General features: G+C 41.8%; 1 protein-coding gene across 2 annotated transcripts in view; it reads left to right on the top strand.

The window, feature by feature from the left end:
- Positions 1-22,817, top strand: part of Slc1a2 (solute carrier family 1 (glial high affinity glutamate transporter), member 2) — a 126,074-nt gene that overhangs the window by 56,332 nt on the left and 46,925 nt on the right. For both annotated transcript variants that reach the window (XM_013019615.1, XM_013019616.1), the window contains exons 2-4: positions 17,648-17,787; positions 19,471-19,623; positions 22,185-22,435. In XM_013019615.1, coding sequence (XP_012875069.1) covers positions 17,648-17,787; positions 19,471-19,623; positions 22,185-22,435 — 544 coding nt within the window. The remainder of the gene's footprint in view (positions 1-17,647; positions 17,788-19,470; positions 19,624-22,184; positions 22,436-22,817) is intronic.

Raw genomic sequence — 22,817 nt, 5'->3', positions numbered from 1 at the left:
AAATCAACATCAATATTGATATATCATATCATATTATATATATATATATATATATATATATAGTCCAGAATCCAGAAATATAAGATGTCCTTTGCATAGATGACACCAGTTAGGCATGATGTCATGAACCTTGTGTACAATTAAATCTGCCCTAACTCATTCCTTGTCACTGAAGGGTCTCAGCCTATAACCTTGACCTTCACATTGAGACTGCTTGATTACATGTTACTGGATGGTCAGATACTCCCACAGAAGGGAGTCAGCTCCCTTCCCAGCAAAATATTTTACCAGTTAAATGGCATAAATGAAGAGCAAAACAATGTCTGATACCTCTCTTTATTATAACTATCCCATATCACCTCCTGAGAAGGTAGGGTTCTCCTGAGCCTTGTCATGTGACAGTTTCAAGTAGAAAACAGGATTATCCCCCACAGAACCATCCTCCAGAGAGTAGTGTTGTGAGTTAAAAGGCTTCCTCTTCAAAAGCAGGAAAAAACCTTGTTGGTTCTGTTCCTGATCCTACCCAGGTGTTCTGGAGAGTTCTAGATGCAGGTTCTTTCTTCTAGTGACTTGGGCTCTGGCCTTTGCCACTCACTAGCTGTGTGACTTTGGGTAAGAAAACCTTACTGGGGTAAATGATTATGATTATCTCCAGGATTGTTTGGCTAAACTATTCTAACTTGAAGGAAGAAGAGACTACTTATTAGTTGAAGAGACTATATTAGATTATTAGAGGTAACCTCAAGTATGATTGGATCCAGCAGCTAAAACCTTAACATCTGGACTTACTCTCTTTCTTTTGTTTTCAAATATAGCCAGGTAATTTCCACGCAGGCTCCTGGAAACTCTGGGCTTGCATTCTAGAAGCACAGAAACTTCAGCCAAAGAGAATCACTTCTTTTTTCTAAAATAGTAGAAGTTTTAGGATCAAATATCACTGGATCTACTTGGCCTAAGTACTCACTCATGAAGCTTTGAGGTCATGGAGAGCAATATGCTGGTTTAAATGAGTAGATTGGTTCCTCCCAAACCACAGGGACTGGAGTTGAGGAGAGGAAGAAAAGAGCCTAGAAGCAGGAGGAATAAGCCGACAATAGGTGGGCAAAAGCAACAGCTTTGCTATGTGGGTTCTAAATGAAGGACTCAAGTTTTATTTTTCTTCTTTTGGGAAGGGTCACGTAACAAATCTTTTCAGGCTTCTATTATTAATTCTCCTCACTTCTGCTCTTAGAATGAAAAAACAACCATAAGCAAAAGGTAAATAATAGGCTTGGCTGTGTTCTATAAAAATCTTGTTTATGGAAACAGGCTATGGGCTGGATTTGGTTGGTCCATGCTTGTAGTTTACTGATCTGTGGTCAGATTTATTTTCGTCCCACCTATTTCAGAGACTTCAATCAGTAAGATCTGATACATACAAAATTTTCATGATTAATTATAGTTATTTTTGCTATCAGCGAGGAGAGTAATAATGATAACACTGATGGTAATTACAGCAACACTAATTGAATAATGAGTTAGAATGAATTATGAATCACATGGCAGCAAGGTAGTTGAAAGTTGAGTTGATGCGGCTGGAGGACTGTCCTGTCCACATGGCACGTAGGAATGCAAGGTATTCCAGAGAAGTGTAATGCAGATACCTTATGTTATAGATGCCCCCTATGGTCAGATCAAAGACGGCCCTTCCACCCATGCATACAGCAAATTGGGAGCAGTCTTGGATCTCATCTCTTCTTTCTAGCGGTCTTGAAAGACTACCTACCAGATGTCTTACTCCATCTTATATGTAGCACGTGTGAGCACAGAGGTACAGCTAGATAAATATTCATGGATGTTTGGGTGCAAATAGGCTCATGTGGTGATAGGATTGGTAAGATTCCTGATGTATTCTTGAGGTAGTAGAAAGACTAGTTTTGCAACCAGCAGGTGTTTGTTCCAAGATTCATGAAAACTCCCTACTGCTGAGAGGACTCCAATGTTTCTCTTCTACCACTCACTACTATTTGAAAACAAAGGCTGGAATGAATACTTACTCATTGTCTAGCTGACTATCCTCTTTGCCACTCTTTCTTCTGACTTAGCTGGCAGCTATCTAACCAGCTAGTCTTCAGTTAGGCTTCTTGCTGAGGTGAGGATTCCCCTCCATACGCCATCACCATGGATAGAGAAATGCCTGTGGACACCTTCCCACTTTGGGTAGAACCCACTCAACAAATTCTTCACAAGTCTGGAAAAACCTTTCCTGGGTTTCAGTTAACCAGAGGATACAAAAGGGAATACTTGAGACCTGAACCTTTTTAGCTCTTATTTTTTCTTTTTCTCAATTCATCCCTAACTGTCATCACTCAAAGCCATGTAGATAAATCAACATTAAGAAAGACATCCATCAAAAAAAAAAAGACATCCATCAATCAAGCCCAAGCCATAAAGCCTTCTGGTTTTGAGTGCTATGTAAATCTCAGCAAACAAAATAGAAAAGTGGAGATTGTGTATACCTTGGTAAGCCAAGCGTTATCAAACTTCTTCTGTAAATATTTTAAGTTTCTGGGGGTCATGACTTGGAACTACTGTCAAAATAATGGGCAGTTGAACTGTAAGACCAAAGCACAGTGTTTGAAATGGATGCCCTGTTACTTGAGGATAAAGTCTAAAACTAAGGTTTTAGGGGTTTGTTAGATATAGTGTTAGCTCTGAGGTTCTGCAGTATGCTAGGAGATCCTAGCATTTTAGCCCTTTTACATTCCTGGTTCATAAATTATGGATAACATGAGTAAGTTACCTACTCCTGGATCACCTATCCATAGAGTTGTTGTTTTAAGAATCAAGCAAAGAAAATGGCATATTCTAGAGGCCATATACTCTGTGCTGTTTAACCAAGACAACTTGGTAGAAGAGCAAATATTCAAAAGATAGACTGGTAATGCTCTGAATATTGATAAAAGCCAAAAGAAAAGATTTTGCCATAGAAAAACTGATAAATACTTGAGGAGATAAATATATTTAAGTTGATATAAGCATTGAACAATGTACTTATGTACTAAAATATGACATGGTGCCTTTTTAATAGATATAGTTTTAATGTGTTTTATTTCAGTTAAAATAGACTTAAATAAGAGTATAATCTTGTGGAGCACCAGTGGCCATACAAGACGCTGAGATATAATCATGCTGTTTGAAGCCAGTTTGGGTAGGAAAGTCCATGAGACTCATATCTCCAATTAACCACCAGAAATCTAGAGGTAGAGCTGTGGCTCAAGTGGTAGAGTGCCAGCCTTGAGAACAAAATGCTCAGGATCAGCACCAGGCCCTGAGTTGAAGCCCCTGACCAGCGCACATACACACATATACAGAACACATAATCTTCAGATGAATTGATGTATCTGGGTCCTCTTCAGAATATTAAGAAACCTTATACTGACACAATACCTATGTGCATCTGATCATATAAAATAATATTTATTGAAATGAAAAATCCAGGAAATTATAACAAGAATTTTTTTCTTTGTTGCTGTTTTGCTTTCCTTTTCTTTTTGTCTCATTTGTTCATTTAGTTGCCTTTGGGAGGGGGAAGGAGGGTACGGAAATCATGGGACCAGGGGTGGGAAAATGCAGCAGTGGTACTCACTAGATACTGTGTTGAAAAAGAAGTATACAACTTGTGAGTGGGGAAAGGAGGAAATAAATTGGAAGAGAATGAAGGATGGAGTGACATTGTCCCAAAAGAAATATATTCCTTTTCTGACTTATGTAAATGTAACCCCTCTATATATCATCTTTCTAATAACAATAAAAGTGCATGAAGAAAAAAAAGGAGACCTTATATTCGGAATCTTCTTTGTGGAAGGTCTGCAAGATTTTGCTTTTCATTGTAGTTGGGATTCTGATACTAACTTATAACAGGCGATCTTCCTTTCCTCAAAGAATGGTAACATTTAGAGAAAAATACCAAGTAAAAACTATTTCAGACCCTTCCTTCACCCATTGTTAAGCTAAATAGCATACCCTGGGTTGGGATCATCAGTGCAGTCTGAGGTTCAGGGTGGAGAGTGATTCTAGGCCGGGGCACCCTGAGCTCCCCGTGGCTAATTCATTCCTAGTGATTTCATCTTGCCATCTTTCCTTGTGCAATTGCCTTTGCTATGGCTGGAGTTTGAAAGCACTGGGATCAAGGCCACTTGTATGCTTAATATCTTGGTTGCTTTCATAATGAAAATTTCTGAATATTTGAGAAAAATTAACTCATATCTGTGAGGTTGAGGTTGGAGGTGTTAATGAGATTGGAGAATGGGAAAGAAGTTTGCTTCGGAGTGGCAAAATAAAATATACCGTAGAACAGTTTCTATGCACATACACAGACACACATAAAATAGTTATCTGGAGTTAATGGAGGTCAGATCTGTGACCCAGTACCTAAAGCAACATCTAGGAATTTTATTCTCAACTTGAAAATGCCATATGTAGCGAAAACACATTAGATTTGGAGGAAGACAGACCAGATTGTAATTCTCGAGTCTACAAGAAGCAAACAACTTACCTTTGCTTCTTCTTCTGTAAAGTGACTAATGCTCTTTCTTACAAGGTACAAAACATCTGTCTGAAGAGATGCTATCAAATACTGTTATCTAGTCAAATTTTATGGCTGTGAGTTTAATCTACCAATCTATACCCTCTTCCTCGCCCTGCAAGTCCCCACTCATAAAGAAAAGACTGAAGGTATGTCTTAGTTTTTTCAGCACATGTTGAGTCATTATTCTAATCTTCTAATCCAGGAGAGGGGCATTGATAATGAAACATGCAGAGAAGGTAATACAACTTACTTCATCCTTAGTATTCTGCTAGTCAGTCATTGATTACTCTGCCTACTCATAGGAAGACAAGATCACAGGTTCTACGCTTCTGTTTTCACACTTACCCCTAGGGATACTGCTCCAATAGGTAAATTATGTGACGTATTAGTGGCAACAACATGAATCACTCTGTTAAATCCACCTCACACCTGTTTAGTAGTTTGTTGAGTAAATATTCATTCTTTGTTTGGGGATTTTATTTATAGAGAAAGCTCCCCTCAATATAATAATGGGACTCAACAGGGTTAGGAACTGCTAGCTTAATAGAAGCCAGGCTGGAATACACATGAAATCAGATCATTTATCATCCTCTTAACATTTCTTTCAGAAAAAAAAAGCAGCAATGGAAATGTGATGATAAATGATAATTATACTTGACACTGGTATAAAGGAGCAATGGATTTAGATTAAAAATCCAAAGGACAGTCTAAGAACAGCCACTTATAAATTCTGGCTGATAGTTGCTATTGGGAAAACCTAGGTTCCAGGCTAGTTCTATTTTCTGTACTTTAAGAGAAGGATCAAATCTGTTATTGCCTAGCTTTTCAAAGTTGTTAAACAAATCAAAATTTAAAACTACTACCAACAGCCACTGCCCTAGGATACTTTTGAGTTTATAAACACTCAAACAGTCCCTGAATGGGAGAATTGGGTCAGAAGGAAAGAAGTTGAGGGGGAGGCCTGACTATTTCCCCTCAATGGTATACATAAACTATCTAGGTATATGTAAAATTTCTTATAAGAGTGTCCACCACATAAAAGAAAGACTTGCTTGTTTTATTATGTTCTTTAAGCTCTGTTTACTATGACAGGAAAATAGACAAGACTTTTTTTTAGTTCTTTTCAATAACAAACTTGGGAAAAGAAAAGATAGATGTTCTGTTAAGAAAAGCATAAATGATTAACAATTTCCTGGAACTTAGCATAGTAGCTTAAAAGGTCTTAGAATTAACGTCCAATTCTTTAAATTCTTTATCATTAACCTTGTTAGAATGACCGCTTATTAATCCTAGAAATAAAGACAAGAGTGAATAAATTCTGTTGTTGTAGTGCAGGAAAAAGTTACATTTTCTTAGTAGTTAAGAAAGAAGTCACTTTGGTGAAGGAGCACTTGGTGAGCTGTGTGGGGTAGGAGGGGTGCAACCCACTCCGGGGATCATGTTTAGGAAATAACAGCTGGGCAGCTATTGGACAATCCATGACGTCTGTGCTTAGCCCAGTGGGCTAAGGAAGTATAGGGACAACCAGTAAAAATGCTTAAAATTTTATCACATGTTATCTGGGTATTGTGTGCCATAACCTCTTCCCTTTCCTTCCATGAAGTACATTTATTGTCCATGACTATCATTTCTCAGTAACAGACTGTGGAGTTGAATTTGTTCTCATGTGAGGAACAATAGGCTGAGTGTGTGCCGAATGCAGTCCCAGGAATACAGGGGGAGAGAAAGAAAGGGGAAGGCAGGGTGGGAGGAGGAAGAAGGTGAGAGATTGGCCATGACAGAAAAGCTGTGTTTGCTCACAGCCGAGGGATCTTTCAAGAAACACTGATCTTATCGAACCCATTCCTGTATTTTTACCTAGCATTTAATTCAAGCTATCTTTTTTTTTTTTTACTGAATATGCATTAGATATCTGGCATTGAACATGCCATCATGACACAAAGTCAGGGCTTTGATATTGTAGGTTAGGATTGATCCCACCAGATAACTCCCTGATTCAGGGATTCAAGAAGCTGTGCTCAGCAATAAATCTGAGATTTTTCAAGCCTTGCTTCCAAGGCAGTGTGTGTGTGTGTGTGTGTGTGTGTGTGTGTGTGTGTGTGTGTGTCAGGGTGGGAATGGATTCACCCCAATTGCTCAGGAGTTAAGTGGTGTTGATGAGGCAACAGCCAGCCCATCATCATTACTCTTTCCAGGGGCTGTTGAGAAGTGGTTCTGTTGGAATGATTTCATAAAGTGCATAAAAAGTCAAGTCATGACAACTTGTGGGAATTATCAGCCCTAGCTGCCTTTGATGAGGTCTCAAGATGTTAATTGAGCTTCTGGTGGACTTCCAAACTAAGGAGTTTCCTGCTTCCTTTCCCATGCTTTACTCAAGTTCCTTGGAAGTCAGAGGATTCTGGGAGGATTCTCCTACCCCCTGAGCATAGACTGTTCCTTCCCTTTGCCACCAGAGTTGCCTCCCAGATACCACAGCTGTGGAGGCCATTGCTACTTCCAAATCATTAGTCCCTCTAAAAATTCTTAAATGCACTCTTTGTATAGCATGCTTCCCATATGCTGGGACTCCATACACATGATTTCAACCAAAGACAGATTTAAAAAATATTTAAAACTAAAAACTGTCGCTTGCTGAACCTGTACAGATGTTTTTCCCTGTCCTTATTACTAAAAATAATGTACCATAACTATTTACCTCATATTTACATTGAACTAGGTATTATCCATGATCTAGAGGTGATTTAAATGAGCAGCAGGATGCTCATAGATTATCATGCACATATGGCATCTTATCTAATGGATTCCTGTATGCTCAGAATTTGGGATCCTCAGGGGTCCCTTGGTGTGGTTCCAAGGGTGACTGCCTTGGGCTTAAAGTAGATACACTGTACTCCTTTTGGTGGAGTCTATAGTCTATTGGGCAAGCATTTTAACCAAATTCTATGGATGGGATGAACAGAGCAATATAAGATCATAGAGTATGAATTATAGATTACTGGGCCAGGACAGCATTATTCAAAGTAAGCCATTGAAGAGCTCATTGAGATTCCAGTTCTAATATGAGAAGTAACATCCTTCCCAAACACCATGAACTGCATCTGTCTATGAGAAGTGGGGGGAGGGAACGGATAATGTGGGAGGAAGGGTACCACTGTAGACTGTGCACATCAGTGCAGAGTGCTGTGAACTAATCTGTTTTCACACACTACCAAGAGGGAGAAACACATACCAAGCTCTTCAGAAGGGGTCTCCAAGTGAGACATCTCTCTCAGTGGTGATTGAATGGTTTGGTTTATCAATATATCAAACTAGCTAAGACCTAGGTGGAAAGTATTAAGCTGGGTTGACTGGTGGAATGAGCAGGGACTCAATATTTAGTGAGTAATCAATAGCCACAAATTTAATGGCTCATTAGAAGGAACTATAATAGGAAAATAATAAAAGGTCAAATCCTCTGGGAGGCTTTGAAATGCTTCCTGGGTGATAGAAGTCCCTTAGAAGCATCAACCTAGTCTTTTAAGCAGGTTATTGGCCAAAAAGAGAAAAATCCCGCTTTTTTTTCTGTTTGTTCAAGGGCTTCCTGAAAGCAAGAGGAAGCAAGGAAGAAGACTTAGAAGGTATCAGTCAGCATCTTAGTAAGCAGGGTGGAGAAACCAGTATTTGGCAGGCATATAGCCCCTCTGAATGGATTTCTAGAAGGAGCCAATGACAGGAAATTCTTAGTGTCTACCATCTTACTTCCTCATTCTTGTTGTAAATGTTAAAGGAGATAATATAGAAGACACTTGGCATCAGGTCCACTTTGATTTCCTGCTGTTGCTGTAGCAACTTATCTTGAACAAGACAACTAGACAAACTTTGCCTGCAGAGAAGGACCAGGCCACTTGTAATGCCAACCTCTTTTCTCTCCCCTCCCCTATCCTTTCTCCTCTCTTTAACCCTCCATTTTCTCCCCATTCCCCCTTCTCTCATCTTTCTGACTTCAGGCTTTCACTATGTAGCCAGGGCTGGTGTAGACCCTTGATCCTCTTGCCTCCGCCTTCTAAGTGTTAGGATTACAAGTTTACATCCTCACACCTGCTGGTTTTTCTAATGTGAATGCTTCCTGTTCTTTATAGGATGGGACCGCCCCACTCACTATTTCTGCTCTCTTTACTTTCATCTCCCTTTCTTAGATTCATTAGGCTTCTGGACCACTGTCCCTTAAACTGAATGTCATGTGTGTGATACCATGGTGAAGCTCCTTGGATCCAATTAGCATGCACTGTAGAAATGAGTAGTAGAACGGTGAAGCATGTCTTGTATGGGCTGTGGGTACTTGGGAGGCATGAATCAAAGGGTGAAAGAGTCTGAATAGGGTCAAAATACTTGATGTACAATGTGAAAATGGAACAAGAAAGCATGTTGAGATTGGTTTGAGGAGGGGAGGGAACGATAAAGGAGAGTGATGGAGGGGGTGAGTCCAATCAAGATATAGCATATGCACAAATGGATATGTCTCGATGCAACTTCCTTATAAAGCTAACCCATGCCAATTAAAAATAACCCAGTCACTCTGAACTTATAACTAGAATATATTCTTTGAAATATCTAATCACCTACTCATTCAACAATCAATAATTGACCATCTACTATGTGACAGGTATGATGGTAGGTGTGGAAAAAGATACGCATTAAGTAAGACTTGGTATTGTCCCAAAGAGTTTTACTTCCTAGTGGAGAAGACAGATGAGCAAATTGTATGGTGTCTTGAGAACAGATGATGGGGTAATCTGCAGAGAAAACAACTAATAGGAGAACTTGGGAGTCCATGCAAGCATATGGAGGGTAGTACTGCATAAGTTTTGAAGGAAAAGTAGAAGTTAGTCCAGGAACGCTGGATGTGCAGGACACTCACCCAGAGGAACACTGCCTTATTTATCTTGAAATGGGGCCATGTTCCCTATGGCTTAAAAATCCAAGTGCATGCCACATGAGTCTCCCCAGTTTATTGGGGGTGTGTAGAGTTTTCCAATGCTTGTTTCATGTTGTTCCGTAAACCAGAGGCAGACAGTAATTTCTTCAGACGTGACATGCCTTTGGGGACTGGGCAGGCCAGTGTGTTCTTGGGCCATGCCATCATCTTTGTTTTTAGGAGCGATTCCTATTTTGAGATGATCAAACACCCCGCCCAATCCCTTAGCAAGCCCTAGAGACTCACTGTTCTTTAGTGCCTTATTTCTGTTTGGGGTGGTGAGTCTAGATAGAAATGGGTAAGTGTCTTAGTGTCTGTCCTGAGGAGCACTGCCTAAAAGTCCAGAGATTTTAATGATGAAGATTATTTTCTTTGAGAGGTTGTCCCATCATTCTACCATGTGGGAATGCTGATGACAGTGGGTACTTTTTAGTTCACTGCCTCTTCTAGAAGTTACTGTTGGTAAAAATCACAAGCACCATCTCATTGCCAAAGTGGGCTACTAGAACTCAAATATAACTGCCTTAAAGATTATTTTTGTGTCCTTTTATCTATTTAAGTGAAAGAAAAGACACTAAAAACGAGTGTCTACTAAATCTCAGCTACTCTGTTGGGGGCGGAGGGGGGGGTTGGAGGGGGGTCCTGACTATTGCATCACAGAAGTTCTGTAATGACCCAGAAAGTTGGATGTTATTGTCCAAGAGATTAAATCTCTTATTCCAGTCACAGCTGGGAAGGGAATTTTGAACCAAGAATCCCATGGTGTAGTTATGTAATTGTAATTACATTCTTCCAAGTTTTATCCTACAGGCTGCTAATCAGGGCTTACGTTTTAACCTCTGTGTTTGCACAAAACACATACTGTGCTATATATCCATTCAGAATGTTGTCTACTGCTTCCTGACCCTGTGTGAAGGAATTGAGGCTCAGCCTCATCTTTTGTCATCCATATCATTAGCTGGTTTGGGCCTCTTAGCGAGAAAGTGAGGTGAGCAAAGAGCCTTTCTCCTCGATTCCTTGTCACAAATGTCTCTGTGAGGTTCACCTCTCCAACTCCACAGTCATTGATGTTGGATTTCTGTCCATAATTTAGTGATGAGTTGGGTAGATGGCTGATTGCCTATCTTCCTCTGCATTGTCATCTTAGAAATCTAGACTAAAAAATGTGTAAAGAGTGATGGAGAGTGAAGAAGATGCTCAATCTGAATTATAAAGTGAATTTGACCCCAATTGAGACTTCACTGATACCAGGAAAAACATGAGATGGAAAAGGTAAAACTGAGGCACAAGCATGAGGAAATTGTTGTCATTCTCAGATGGTTTAATGTCTTAAGTCACCCCTCTGCCTTTCACTGTGAGGGAAGTACTGTAGCCACTGGGCTGTCCTCTCATGGTCAGTGAAATTATCTGTCTTATGGTAAACTCAAATCTTATTCCATCCTGGGTAACTAGAATGGAAGCTACATCTGTGGACATGTTGTAATACCTTTTCAACTTAAAGAATGAAAGAATTGAAGTATTTAGGACACTAAAGAATTATTGTGCTAACTCACTCATTTTACAGAGCCTAGAAACTAAAAGATAAAAATGGGCCCAAATCAATATTTAAAATCCTGTTGGTAAGCTGGGGGCTAGTGGCTCGGGCCTAGAGTCCTAGCTACTCACAAGGCTAAAATCTGAGAATTACATTTCAAAGCCATCCTAGGCATAAAAGTCCCCTTAGACTTGTATCTCCAATTAACAGAGGAAAAAAAGCCCAAATTGGAAGTGTGGCTCAAGTGGTAGGTAGAGTGCCAGCCTTGAGTGAAAAGTCCAATGAAAATGGGAGTCCCTGAGTTCTTATATTAAGAGTATATCCCTCCCATTTTATAGCACCCAACCCCTTCTCTCTGTGATCATGGACATATAATTTACCTCAATTTTATCTTCATACCATCTCTGATACCACTAGTTTTAACCTAAACCTCCTGCTACATCCCACATGATTTGAAATAGCTATAAACTCTTCTTTTTCAGCCAGAGCCTCTGATGCTCAGGAAGGAGTCTAGAAGAGATGTCTTCTTTGTGAAGTTTGGAGTCACCCACAGTGGGACCTTTCCATAAAGTGCTTCTGTGCTTAGTGAGGGGACACAGTGACTGCATGTGGGCAGAGGAGACTGAGGGAGGCTTTGGATCCTGTGAGTCTCTAGGTTTTACACTCTTGATCTGTGAGGCTGCAGAAACCACCAACAAGAGATTGACTTCTTGTTCATGAAACCAGGGCTTTATAGCAAGGACGTAGACTGTTGGGAACACCAGGTTGCCTTAGGGTTCAGGGCCTTTTACTACAAGGACGGAGTGTTCTTCAGGGAACTGGAGAAATCCTGGCTGTGGGAGATTCTGAACTGCAATCACTACCACATGGTGCTCAGTATTCAGAGCTGACACCACCAGGATTTCTGACATTCTTAGCCAAATACAGTGACTGTCTGAGAGGAAAATCTCCTGACCTTTAAGAGGGACATTGGTGTTCTCCTCTGTCTCCTCAGGTCCTGAAGGCTGGGACGGGGGTGGAGGGAGGCAGTATTGGTCAGTGAGGGGGCAGAGGAGTAATGCCCAATGCAGACCTCACTTCCCCCAGACAAAAGCTCTGGTTGCTTTCCGGCTCCCCGGAGGGATGTTCTGTTGCCACCTCATTGAGCCAGTGAAGGAGGAAAAAGCAATTGATGCCAGATGAGGTGACATAGGAGCGTGCGCTGCAGGAAATCTGAGTCCAACACCACGTCTAATGAGCCTGTTATTAGAGGCTGTTGGCAGAGCGAGGCAAATCGAGTGCTAATGAAAAGCAGGTTCTGCGAGTAGCCGAGCGCTGAGCACCAGCCCCATTAAGCGTCCTCTCAGAGTGGCAGAGCTCGATTCACACAATAAGCTGAGTATGCCATTGAAACAGCACTCATGTGGACTTGTGTGAGAAAGGACTAGACAACAATTGCAGAATGAACAGCTTTTAAATAATTCAGTAAAGAAGCTGAGGCTGAAGGAAATGATGGGCTCATTGTCAAGGTTCGAAATGATCCCAACAGTGGGCCCATCCCATGGCCTCGGTCTGTTGGGCAATGGGGTCTATTGCCAATGGTCCCCTTGGCATTCAGAAATGTCATGGCTCACTCTTTATTTGGGATGTACTCAAGAAATAAATGAGGTAACTAACAATGTCAGTGATTATTTTGCTCTGGGAAAATGGTGTTCTCAAGCTCTGAGCAGCCCATCAAATTCTTTATTGCTTTGTTCTGTTTGTACAGCCATAAGGATTTAGGAAGTAAGCATTCATGAAGGTTTAGTATGCCCCATGAGTCATTGTGTTGATCTAATAATGGTCCTGTCTAGACCATGTCTTAGACTTTTCTGTTCTTGCCCAGAAAGCAAACTCCTGGACTTCTGAGTCTTCAGGTCTTACATCTGTCCAGTTCATCTTCCTCTGATACCCATGTGTCTTTCTGGGATCAGGGACAGTCATGAACTCTGTCATGTTCATGATGGTGTTAGGCTCAGCATTACTTGCTATGTTAAATCAGAACCCAACCTGTAGACCAGGGATGGCATCTAGAGTGGCTGTAGGCTCTAGGGGGATGTACAGATTTCTATATTGAGTATATTCAGTGTGCCTGCTAAGCTGCAGACTGACTGCATAATTCATTTGCAGATACTGCTCAGCTTTATATTCCTCAGACATCCGATGGAGTGTTGCACCACTTCCCCATCGGCTGCTCCTGTCTCCATCACCCTGCTCTTAGCAGGTGTTGTCATTTGCAATCGTTGTATGTATCCACTTGTGCGGTCTCTCATCATATGATTCTCTCTATGACAATGAGGACTTGGCTTTGTTGTGGTGGTGGTGGCACTTATTTTATTTACTTTTTAATTTTGTTTACTTATTTATTTTTTAGTTTTGTAGCACTTTCTTTAGCGCCTATTCCAGGGTAGAGCCTGTAATATATGTGCTCAGTAGAAATGTGTAGGATGAGCCCAAGAATGGGGAGAGTTTGCGGGATTAGTATACTTCTGTTGTATCTGCAGAAAGGCCTTATTGCTAAAAGACAGTGGGCCCTTTAAGGCTGCCTTTCAATACTTAGTTTCTTTTTAATAAGCATTTACCAAGTATTTGGTGCTAGGTATTTAAGACCACAGTCCTCTTGGGTGCCAGTGGCTTATACCTGTAATCCCAGTGACTCAAATGGATGATCACAAGCCAGCCCAGGCAGAAAAGTTCATGAGACTCCAATGAAGCAGCAAAAAGCTGCTTTTTGAAGCTGTTCTTGAACATGAGTCCAGCCGGGCTTTTTGTGTAAACTCAGCAGCAAGCTAAGTGCTAGGCTCTGAATTCAAATCCTAACATTGCAAAACAACAACAACAACAACTCAAACAAAAACTATCACAGCCCTTTTCTTCAGGGCTCATAGACTGGTTGAGGGTGTAGACAATTAAATCCATCTTTTAAGGTCCCAGTTATAAATTATCCTCTCCTGAAGACCCTCCCTGAATCCCCCTTCCACCTGCCCAAATCAGGGTTAGGTTTGAGTCTAGTGATTTCCCTTAGTGTCTCATTCAGAGCTTTATCACAACTCATACATAAGCAGACAATGATAGTACAATGTACATTTAGTTCCCTTTCTTAGCACATACTTCTTGACAGCAAATACTGTACTTATCATTACTAAGTAATATGTCTAACCATGGTCAACAAATAGGAATCGCTCCTTACAAGGGGTGGCAGTCACCCAGTTCAGTCACTAGCACTTACTAAGCTGTGTGTGAGTGTATTTAGAACTTACACATTCAGGGCTTCAGGGGTGTTTTGTCATGGCCTACAAAGCAAATCATTAGGCATGTATCATCTTCATCCACTAAGAAATGTATGCCACAGCTGGGCACTAGTGTCCCTTACCTGTAATCCTTGCTGCTCAGGAGGCTGAGATCTGAGAATCAAGGATTGAAGCCAGCCTGGACAAGAAATTCTGAGAGACTCTTATTTCCAATTAACCACCCAAAAAGCTGAAAATCGATATGTTGCTCAAGTGGTAGAGAGCATCAACCTTGAGTGAAAAAATTAAGGGACAGTACTCAGGCCCTGAGTTCAAATTCCAGTGCTGGCACACTTACCACATGCACACACACACACACACACACACACACACACACACACATACACACAATGCATGCAACAGGTGTCCAGCCACAGATCAGAGTGAGGTGTGTACGTGTACCTAGTATTTGTGTGTTTTTACTTTGGCATGTCTGTTTTAATGCCTGAAGCTTTCATATATCTGCTTTTGTGAAGATAGTCTATAAAGTATGCATGTAGTTTCTGAGGCAGCTCTATATTATGTTATATTATGTTGTATTTCCTATTCTAGACTCTCCTTGGATTCTTGGACATGCAGTAATTTTTTACAGTGAGTTTGGGAGTATTCCCTGTGTCCTTGACTATAAGCTAATGCTGGAATCTACAGAGAGATTTGTTTTCTCTGTGTATGTGCCAGGAACTGTTTTTTTTTTTTGTTGTTGTTTTATTTCTCGAAGTGAGGAGTATCTGTTTAATTCCAAGGGGGCAAGTGGTAGGGATTCTCTCTATAAATACTTGAGGGCTCATGACATTTTCATGCAGCCACTTTGATGTGGTTGTTTTGATTCAGGGCTTCAGAGACGTTTTGTCACAGTCTAAAATGCAAACCATTAAGCAAGCAGCAACTTTGTACAGCTAAGAAATGTGTATAACAGGCATTCAGCCACATCTCAATATTGGCTGTGTATGCAAACCTAATATCTGTGTGTTTTTACTTTAACGTGGCTGTTTTGATGCCTGATGCTTTCATTACATCATATGACTCTTGCCAGAATGTTTGCTTTTAAATTCTTACAAGTCTCATTTTAATACAAACCATGTGCCCAGGGAGTCTTATTTCAATGGCAGGAGGGATGCAAATGAGGCAGAAGGCAAGTAGATTAACAATCTCAAGGAGATGGGAGAGTTTTGCCAATGGCTGACTAAAAAAATACGTTCAGCATTTCAGAACACATACTACCTCTATTTTTTTGGCCGTTTCCTGGTTTAGAGTTTCTTATTACAGTATGGTTTCAGAAATGTTAAAAAATGGAAAAGATCCCAGGGTAAACATAGAAATATGGTAACTCCATGCTAAAAAGATCATTTTGATTGTTTTCTCCTGATATGCTATAAAAAGGATGCTTTCTGTCTGTATCACTTAGTAACAGGAAGTGCTGTTTGGCGCTCACTCATCCTCAAGGCCATTGTATACAGGCTGGGAGCAGCTAACCAAGCCCTGTCTTCTTCTTTAAGTGGTCTGAGCAATTGTCCCTGACAATAAATGCCAGGAAGTCAGACACTGGTGCCCCAAAGATTATCTAGAAAAGGGGAAACTTTGGGCATTAAGGAGACACTAAGAAGCTTACATTTTGATTAATATCTTTATCTAAGTATTTTACCCAACCATGCAACATCAGTCCCAATCTAAACACATTTTGGTAGCAAGAATATTGAGGAGCCTGCTATGAAAATGTAAGGCATTGCATTTGAGACCTCAGTCTTACCTCTCAGACTGGAAGCTATGTTTCTTGGTGACTTGTATGGATCTCCTGGATTGATGACCTCCTTACCAAGAACTTGGGAAGTGTTGTCTCTTTGTCATGTCCCCTAAAGAGGGACATGACACCCCAAGTACTATGCTAGCATGCTTTTGTTTAATTTTCATGAAGTGGACATCAGGCTGTTTTTTCTATGTCACAGAGTTGGCAAATGCCAGTCAGTCCATTCTCTCACCCTAAAGCCCTCACTTCCCATTGTAACCTATGATTACTAACCACAGAGCTGCAGTTAAGATATTGTCTCTAGAGGAAGACTTGCTCTACTCAGTGTCATGGAAGACGCCGTGTCATCCATTCAGTGACAGTGGTCTGTTAGTTGCTCAAGGTATATTTTTCCTTTGTCAAATGATGATGATTGTAAATGAGAGTGACACAGCAGCCCTCCATTTGTGGAAGTCAAATTTCTGGCCACCCTCTGTCATTGCCTAAGCTTAGTTGTGGAATCTTGCCTGCTGGGGAAATGACAAAGCTGGAGAAGAAGTATCTTCACTTCTTCACTTCTGGCAAGCGCTCTCTTGTGAAGGTAGCTTGGTTAACCTGGGGGAGTAGAAGGATCCAGAAAAGGGCTGAGTTGCATCCATAAACCTGGGTAGTATCAGCTTGTGGACAGTCCATCAGAATCCTGATAATGCAGTGACCTTTGCAGAGCTAGAATAGAATGGACTTTCTTTCTTTCTTTCTTTCTTTCTTTCTTTCTTTCTTTCTTTCTTTCTTTCTTTCTTTCTTTCTTTCTTCCTTTCTTCCTTTCTTCCTTTCTTTCTTTTTTGTCAGTCGTGGGGCTTGAACTCTGGGCCTGGGTGTTGTCCCTGAGCACTTCAGCTCAAGGCAAAGGCTTTACCACTTGGGCCACAGTGCCACTTCTGGTTTTTCTGGTGGTTTATTGGAGATTAGAGTCTCACAGACTTTTCTGCCCTGGCTGGCTTTGAACCATGATCCTCAGATCTCAGCCTCCTGAGTAGCTAGGATTACAGGTGTGAGCCACCAGTGCCCCTCCATGATTGGTCTTTCTTTTAGCAGAATAAACTATCTTTTGCTAAAGACAGGGACGACTTGGGTAATCAGCATCTGTGACTTTTTGGAGCCCTTTTTCAGCTGGACCTAACTCAGACTGTGACTCTTCTGTAAATGTCTCCTTGTTAAAGAACAACAGAGCCCAGGTTTTGGAGGCATATCTGGGTGTGAATCTCTATTTCTTATAGTTTCCTAGCCAGCTGTCTAGAGAATCAGTCAGGGACACTTCCTTCCTAGAGTTGATGTGGGACGTGACTCTTGGGAGCCACTTCTGGCCTCATTCCTTTCCTTACTAGGACGGTCAGAACAATGGGAATGAAGACACCTGGCAGTGGGTGGCTCTACTGTCCTGCTTACAGATGAACTGGGATTCACCAGGCCGTGAGTCACCCTTGTGACTGGCAGAGGCCCTGCAGGTATACAGGGAGGCGCTCACTGGCTCTAACCACCACCTTCGTTTCCGTCCTAGTGCCAACAATATGCCCAAGCAGGTGGAAGTGCGCATGCACGACAGCCTCCTCGGCTCAGATGAGCCCAAGCACCGACATCTGGGCCTGCGCCTATGCGACAAACTGGGGAAGAACCTCCTTCTCTCGCTGACGGTGTTTGGTAGGTGCCCGACCCACGGCTCTGCTGCCTTCGGGAAGAGCTGATCCAACAGGGAAGGGGGAGTGCGTGCTCTGCCGGAGGCCCTGTCATCCCAGGCCCCCCTGCCCTGGTGCTATCATCTGTCCTCACCCAATCTAGCCATGCGTTCTCCTCTAGGATCCAGTGGTTCTCATGTCCATGTCCATGTCCTGTGAGCTTGTGTGCATGCAGGCCGGGCTCTCATATCAGGTCTGTGCTTTGGATCACCTTAAGAGAGGCCCTGGAACCTGCAGCTTAGCAAGGTGACCCCAAAGCATGTTGTTCAGAGTCACAGTTAAAGAAATAACTGCATCCGCCTTAAGGCAGCTGTGGCAGGAAATCCTCAAAGAGCTCCTGAGGTCTAACCTACACCAGACACACCATTGATTGAGATTGGACGAGGAGGAAGTGGTGCGGAGGCTCAAGTGGCAGAGACTGAAGGAGGTCCGCGTGGAGGAGTGTAGACACCATGCCTGGGGCCAAGGTAGCCTTGGCTCCCAAGTCTTACCCCCCTGTTTCAGGTGTCCCCTGGTGGTTGTTCTTCTGTGTAGAGTGTTGATACAGTCTCAGTCTCAGGGTTTCTTGTCATGACAGTCATACCCCTTCTCTTCCTCCTTCTTGCACTGTCACTAAGGCTACACAGAAAAGCAGTGACAACTCAGTCTCCCACCATCACCACCCACACCCACGCACACACCCTGCACTCTGTTACCTCTCCTTTGCTCCAATCATCTCAGATACCAGTAGACGAGGGCCAGGACTGGGCATTGATTCTGATTGGCTCATTCAGTGGCAGGAAACCACAGCATGGTTGGGTTTTCCACAGTCTATCTTCCGTGTAAGCAGATCTCACTTATCATGCAACTTAAACAAGTTAGACCGTTATGACCTTCATCTGTACTAGACAAACGATGTACCAGGTGTTCAGCCACATCATTCCCTCCACCTTTTTAGAATTAACTCCATATCCCATACATATGCCTATGACCTCCGCCCTCTGACTGCCATTGCTGCTACCACTTGCCTTGTGGGCTTCCACAGTGGTCCTTTGTATTGGACACCCATCAGCTTCAGAGAGCTGAGATCTTTCTTCTAGGATCTGTGAGTCTATAAAGTAAAAGGTACCTGGAGGCATCTCTGCTACTTGGCTCCTCCCAAATTAGAGATTTTTTAGAGCCTCTTTTTGAGCTCCCATGAAATCATCAATCTAACCATTACACAAAATGACCTGGAAGTCAAGGACTTCACTCTGGAGGGTGAAATTGCAGGGAGCCAAGAAAAAAGAATAGGGATGGGAGAGAACTCACAAAAATCTGGCCTAGAGTTAAGAAGGAAGACATAAATCTGATGCCAAGCTATACAGCCAGACCTGGGCTGGGACGTGAAACATTGTTTGTTTGTTACTAAAAATCAATAGCTTATATTACTTCAAAATTATTGAGGTTGAGTCTCCCTTGCAATTTCATAAGTCCTTGGGAAGGCAATCCTTGACTCTCCTGCTAGCCCCCATGCTCTGTTTCATGTATCTAGTGCTTTACATGCCATGTGCCATCATCTAAGGGAGAAGTGTGGTAAAGGTCAGGATTGCTGACTTAAGTACCTAAAGTTTTTCATTTGCTTAGAGCAAAAACTAAATTCAGATCTTCCTTTTTCTTTGTGGCATAGGTGTCATCCTGGGGGCAGTATGTGGAGGGCTCCTGCGTTTGGCAGCTCCCATCCACCCCGATGTGGTCATGTTAATAGCCTTCCCAGGGGATATACTCATGAGGATGCTAAAGATGCTCATCCTCCCTCTCATCATCTCCAGTTTAATCACAGGTAAGACCACCTGCCTGGTGCCATTTGGAATGAGTCATAGTCTAGCTCTAGCTCTTGGGTAGAATAGAGCATCTCAGTTTGGTTGAGTGAGTGAATGTGATCATGGATGCTATTTTGCTACAGAGCTTTGGGTTTCTTCTCTTTAAAATGACAATCGTTAACTTTAAAAAAAAATACTTGCCATCAGCCAGGCATCAATAGCTCATCTCTAGCTACTTGGGAGGCTAAAAGTGGGAATGGTTCGAGGTCAGCCTGGACAGAAAAGTTTGTGAGACCTTTTTGTTACTCATCGCTGGATATAATGCTATATGCTTGTTAGTTTAGCTATGTAGGAGCTAAGATTTGGAGGATCTCAGTTTCAGGACAGCTGGGGCAGAAAACTCTGTGAGATGCCATTTCAACAGACGGATGCTGGACTCAGTGACACATGCCGGTCACCCCAGCTATGATGTGAAATCTACAATAGAAAGATCATAGTCCACATGCAGACCCTATCTTAGGAAGAGAGATAGATAATATTTTTTAAATAACCAGTAAAAAAGAAGCTAGAGGTATGGCTTAGTGGGAAAGTACTTGCCTGGTAAACATGAAGCCCTCAGTTCAAACCCCACTACAAACAACTCCCCCCCCCCACACACACATGTTTGCTGTCTATTTTCCCACACAACAACAAAAAAGGAAGCATTACACAGGTTAAAAGGGATGACATCGCTAGTAATTTTAATTAACTCTTTTACAGAACTCAGGGTTTTTTGCTTGCTAGGCAAACTCTACTATTGGGCTACAATCCTGGTCCTTTTATATTTTTAGTTTGTCTTTGTTGATAGAGTCTCATAATAACATTGTCCAGGACTTCCGTCCTCCTACCTCTGTCTCCCCAGTAGGTGGGACCACAGGTATATGCTATCATACCTAGTTTGTTTTAGAGATAAGATCTTGTTAACTGTTGCTCTGGTTGGCCTTGAACAAACACTGATCTCTGTCTCAGTCTCCTGAGTAACTTGAATTATAGGTAAACACCACTGTGCCCACCTCTAGTAATTTTAATTTTTAGCATGTTTTTCAAATTTTGAAATTACGTTTTTCTTCAGAAATGAATAAAAGTAATAAGTAGAAAAGTACACTGCCTTAATTAATTATCGTTATAGGGGAAAATGTCAATTAAAAATAAATGAAATGCTAGGAAAGTCCTCTAGGTTTTTTATAGAACAAAGAACCTTAATATGTATCAACATGCTTAGTTACATTAGGCTAAAAAATTATTTTTTGAGATAATCCTTTTTATTTTAATGGGCTCAGATTTCTTCCTTACAAGATCATATGATATAAGTTTCATGACAAGCTCTGAGTTAAGAATAGGAAGCCAAACCTTCATCCGTACCTTTACGTCAGTGAGTAAGGTGACAGATAGACGTTGTGCTTGTGGACTGGCCACCTTAAGAAGGAGTGGGGCCGTAGGAATGCCAACAGGCTGAGATGCTAACTGGTTGGTTATTCCATGATCTCATAGCAGGTTGACCAATTGGCCTAGTGATCAGAACTACCAGGCCTCCAGTTCAAGTATATCTGGGATCAGTAGGGTCTTACTTAACCCTCAACTGACCAAATCTGTGTTTTGACCTTAAAAATGCTGTTCTCCAAACCAGACTAAATATTCTCCACTCACAGATTGTATGGAGACAGATCCAGTAAGGAGCCCTGGCTTTCATTACCCAGAATGCCACTGCAGGTTGTGGAGAGCAGCAGGTCACAGAGTTAAGCAGGTCAGCTTAACTCATAGAAGTTCACAGCAATGAGTTGTTCCTCTCCCCGTCCCCCAGAATAGGAAAGGCAGATCCCCTCTTTAGCAAAAGCAGGAACTGAAACCAGGAAGTGAACAAGATGAAGAAACAACTGGTGAAAACCCCAGTGGAGTTTTGGTGACTTGTTTGGGGTTTTCTCCAGCCTTCCTTGGTACAGATGATGTGGCATAGCTGGTTGCTGCTTTGCAATCCTTGCCTGGAGCTGGCAAGTGAGGGGCACTGGAGCTTGGCCTCAGAGAGACTAATGGGCCATACTGAATCCTTACTCAGACTCTCCATTTTAGTTACTTAGCAATATATTAAAAAGACATTTGGACTATGACCTGGATCTGCAACTCTTTTATTTTCCTAAGTAAGGACATTAAGTAATACTAATTAACTCATGAAAGACTAACATGGCCTAATAATGATCCCTTTATCAAAGAAGGGAGTGTGGAAGTGGAAAAAAACAGCCTCAGAATTAAAAATTCAATCTGTTCAATGTTATTTTAGCCCACTGCAGCAGATCAGTGAACAAGTGGGGAACCAGTAGTTTGCAGACCAATGAAGTTCATCATCACTAACTCTCCAAAGTTCTCAAGAACCTCAAAAATAACGTTGACAAATAGAACAATAACCCATCAAAGGTCTGGGTAGTCAGAAGTTTAATTAGCTGCGAATGCAGTTGATGACTAGAAGTAGAGGGTGGTAGATGCGCAGAGGGGGCCCCCAAGCAGGAACATAACAGAAATAATCCTTTGGGATTTCTTTTCTACCCAGGTTTGTCAGGCCTGGATGCTAAAGCCAGTGGCCGCCTAGGGACAAGAGCCATGGTATACTACATGTCCACCACCATTATCGCTGCCGTGCTGGGTGTCATCCTTGTCTTGGCCATCCATCCCGGCAACCCCAAACTCAAAAAGCAGCTGGGGCCTGGGAAGAAGAATGATGAAGTATCCAGTCTGGATGCCTTCCTGGATCTTATTCGAAATCTCTTCCCAGAAAACCTGGTCCAAGCCTGTTTCCAACAGGTAACTCAAAGTTTTTCTGTTCTCTTTTCTCTAGTCTTCTATATGGACCTAAAAGCCTTTTCCTCCCTGAGTAGCAATTTTATTCATATTTTATTATTTCTGTCTGGGCCTAAGGGCTCTCTGAGATAGTCTAGGGCAGGCTTTTGGGACTGAAGTCTTGTAGGGTTTTTTCCTCTAATTACTTAGTATATTTTTGCTCTGAGATCCTCTTTTTCCTTTTCTCTATCTCTTCCTTTCCTTTTATTTCAGTCTCTGAGACACATTTTTTCTCCCTCTCCTTTTCCTTCTCCTTCTCCTTTTCCTCCTCCTCCTTTTCTTCCTCCTTCCTTTTTCCTTCTTCCTTTATCTTTTCTTCTCTTGTACCAGGGCTTAAACCCAGGGC

Source organism: Dipodomys ordii, unplaced genomic scaffold (assembly GCF_000151885.1).
Source record: "Dipodomys ordii isolate 6190 unplaced genomic scaffold, Dord_2.0 Scaffold46, whole genome shotgun sequence".
In the NCBI taxonomy this organism is placed as follows: Eukaryota; Metazoa; Chordata; class Mammalia; order Rodentia; family Heteromyidae; genus Dipodomys; species Dipodomys ordii.
The sequence above is the reverse complement of the archived record's forward strand: the minus strand, read 5'-3'. Positions and strand labels throughout refer to the sequence as shown.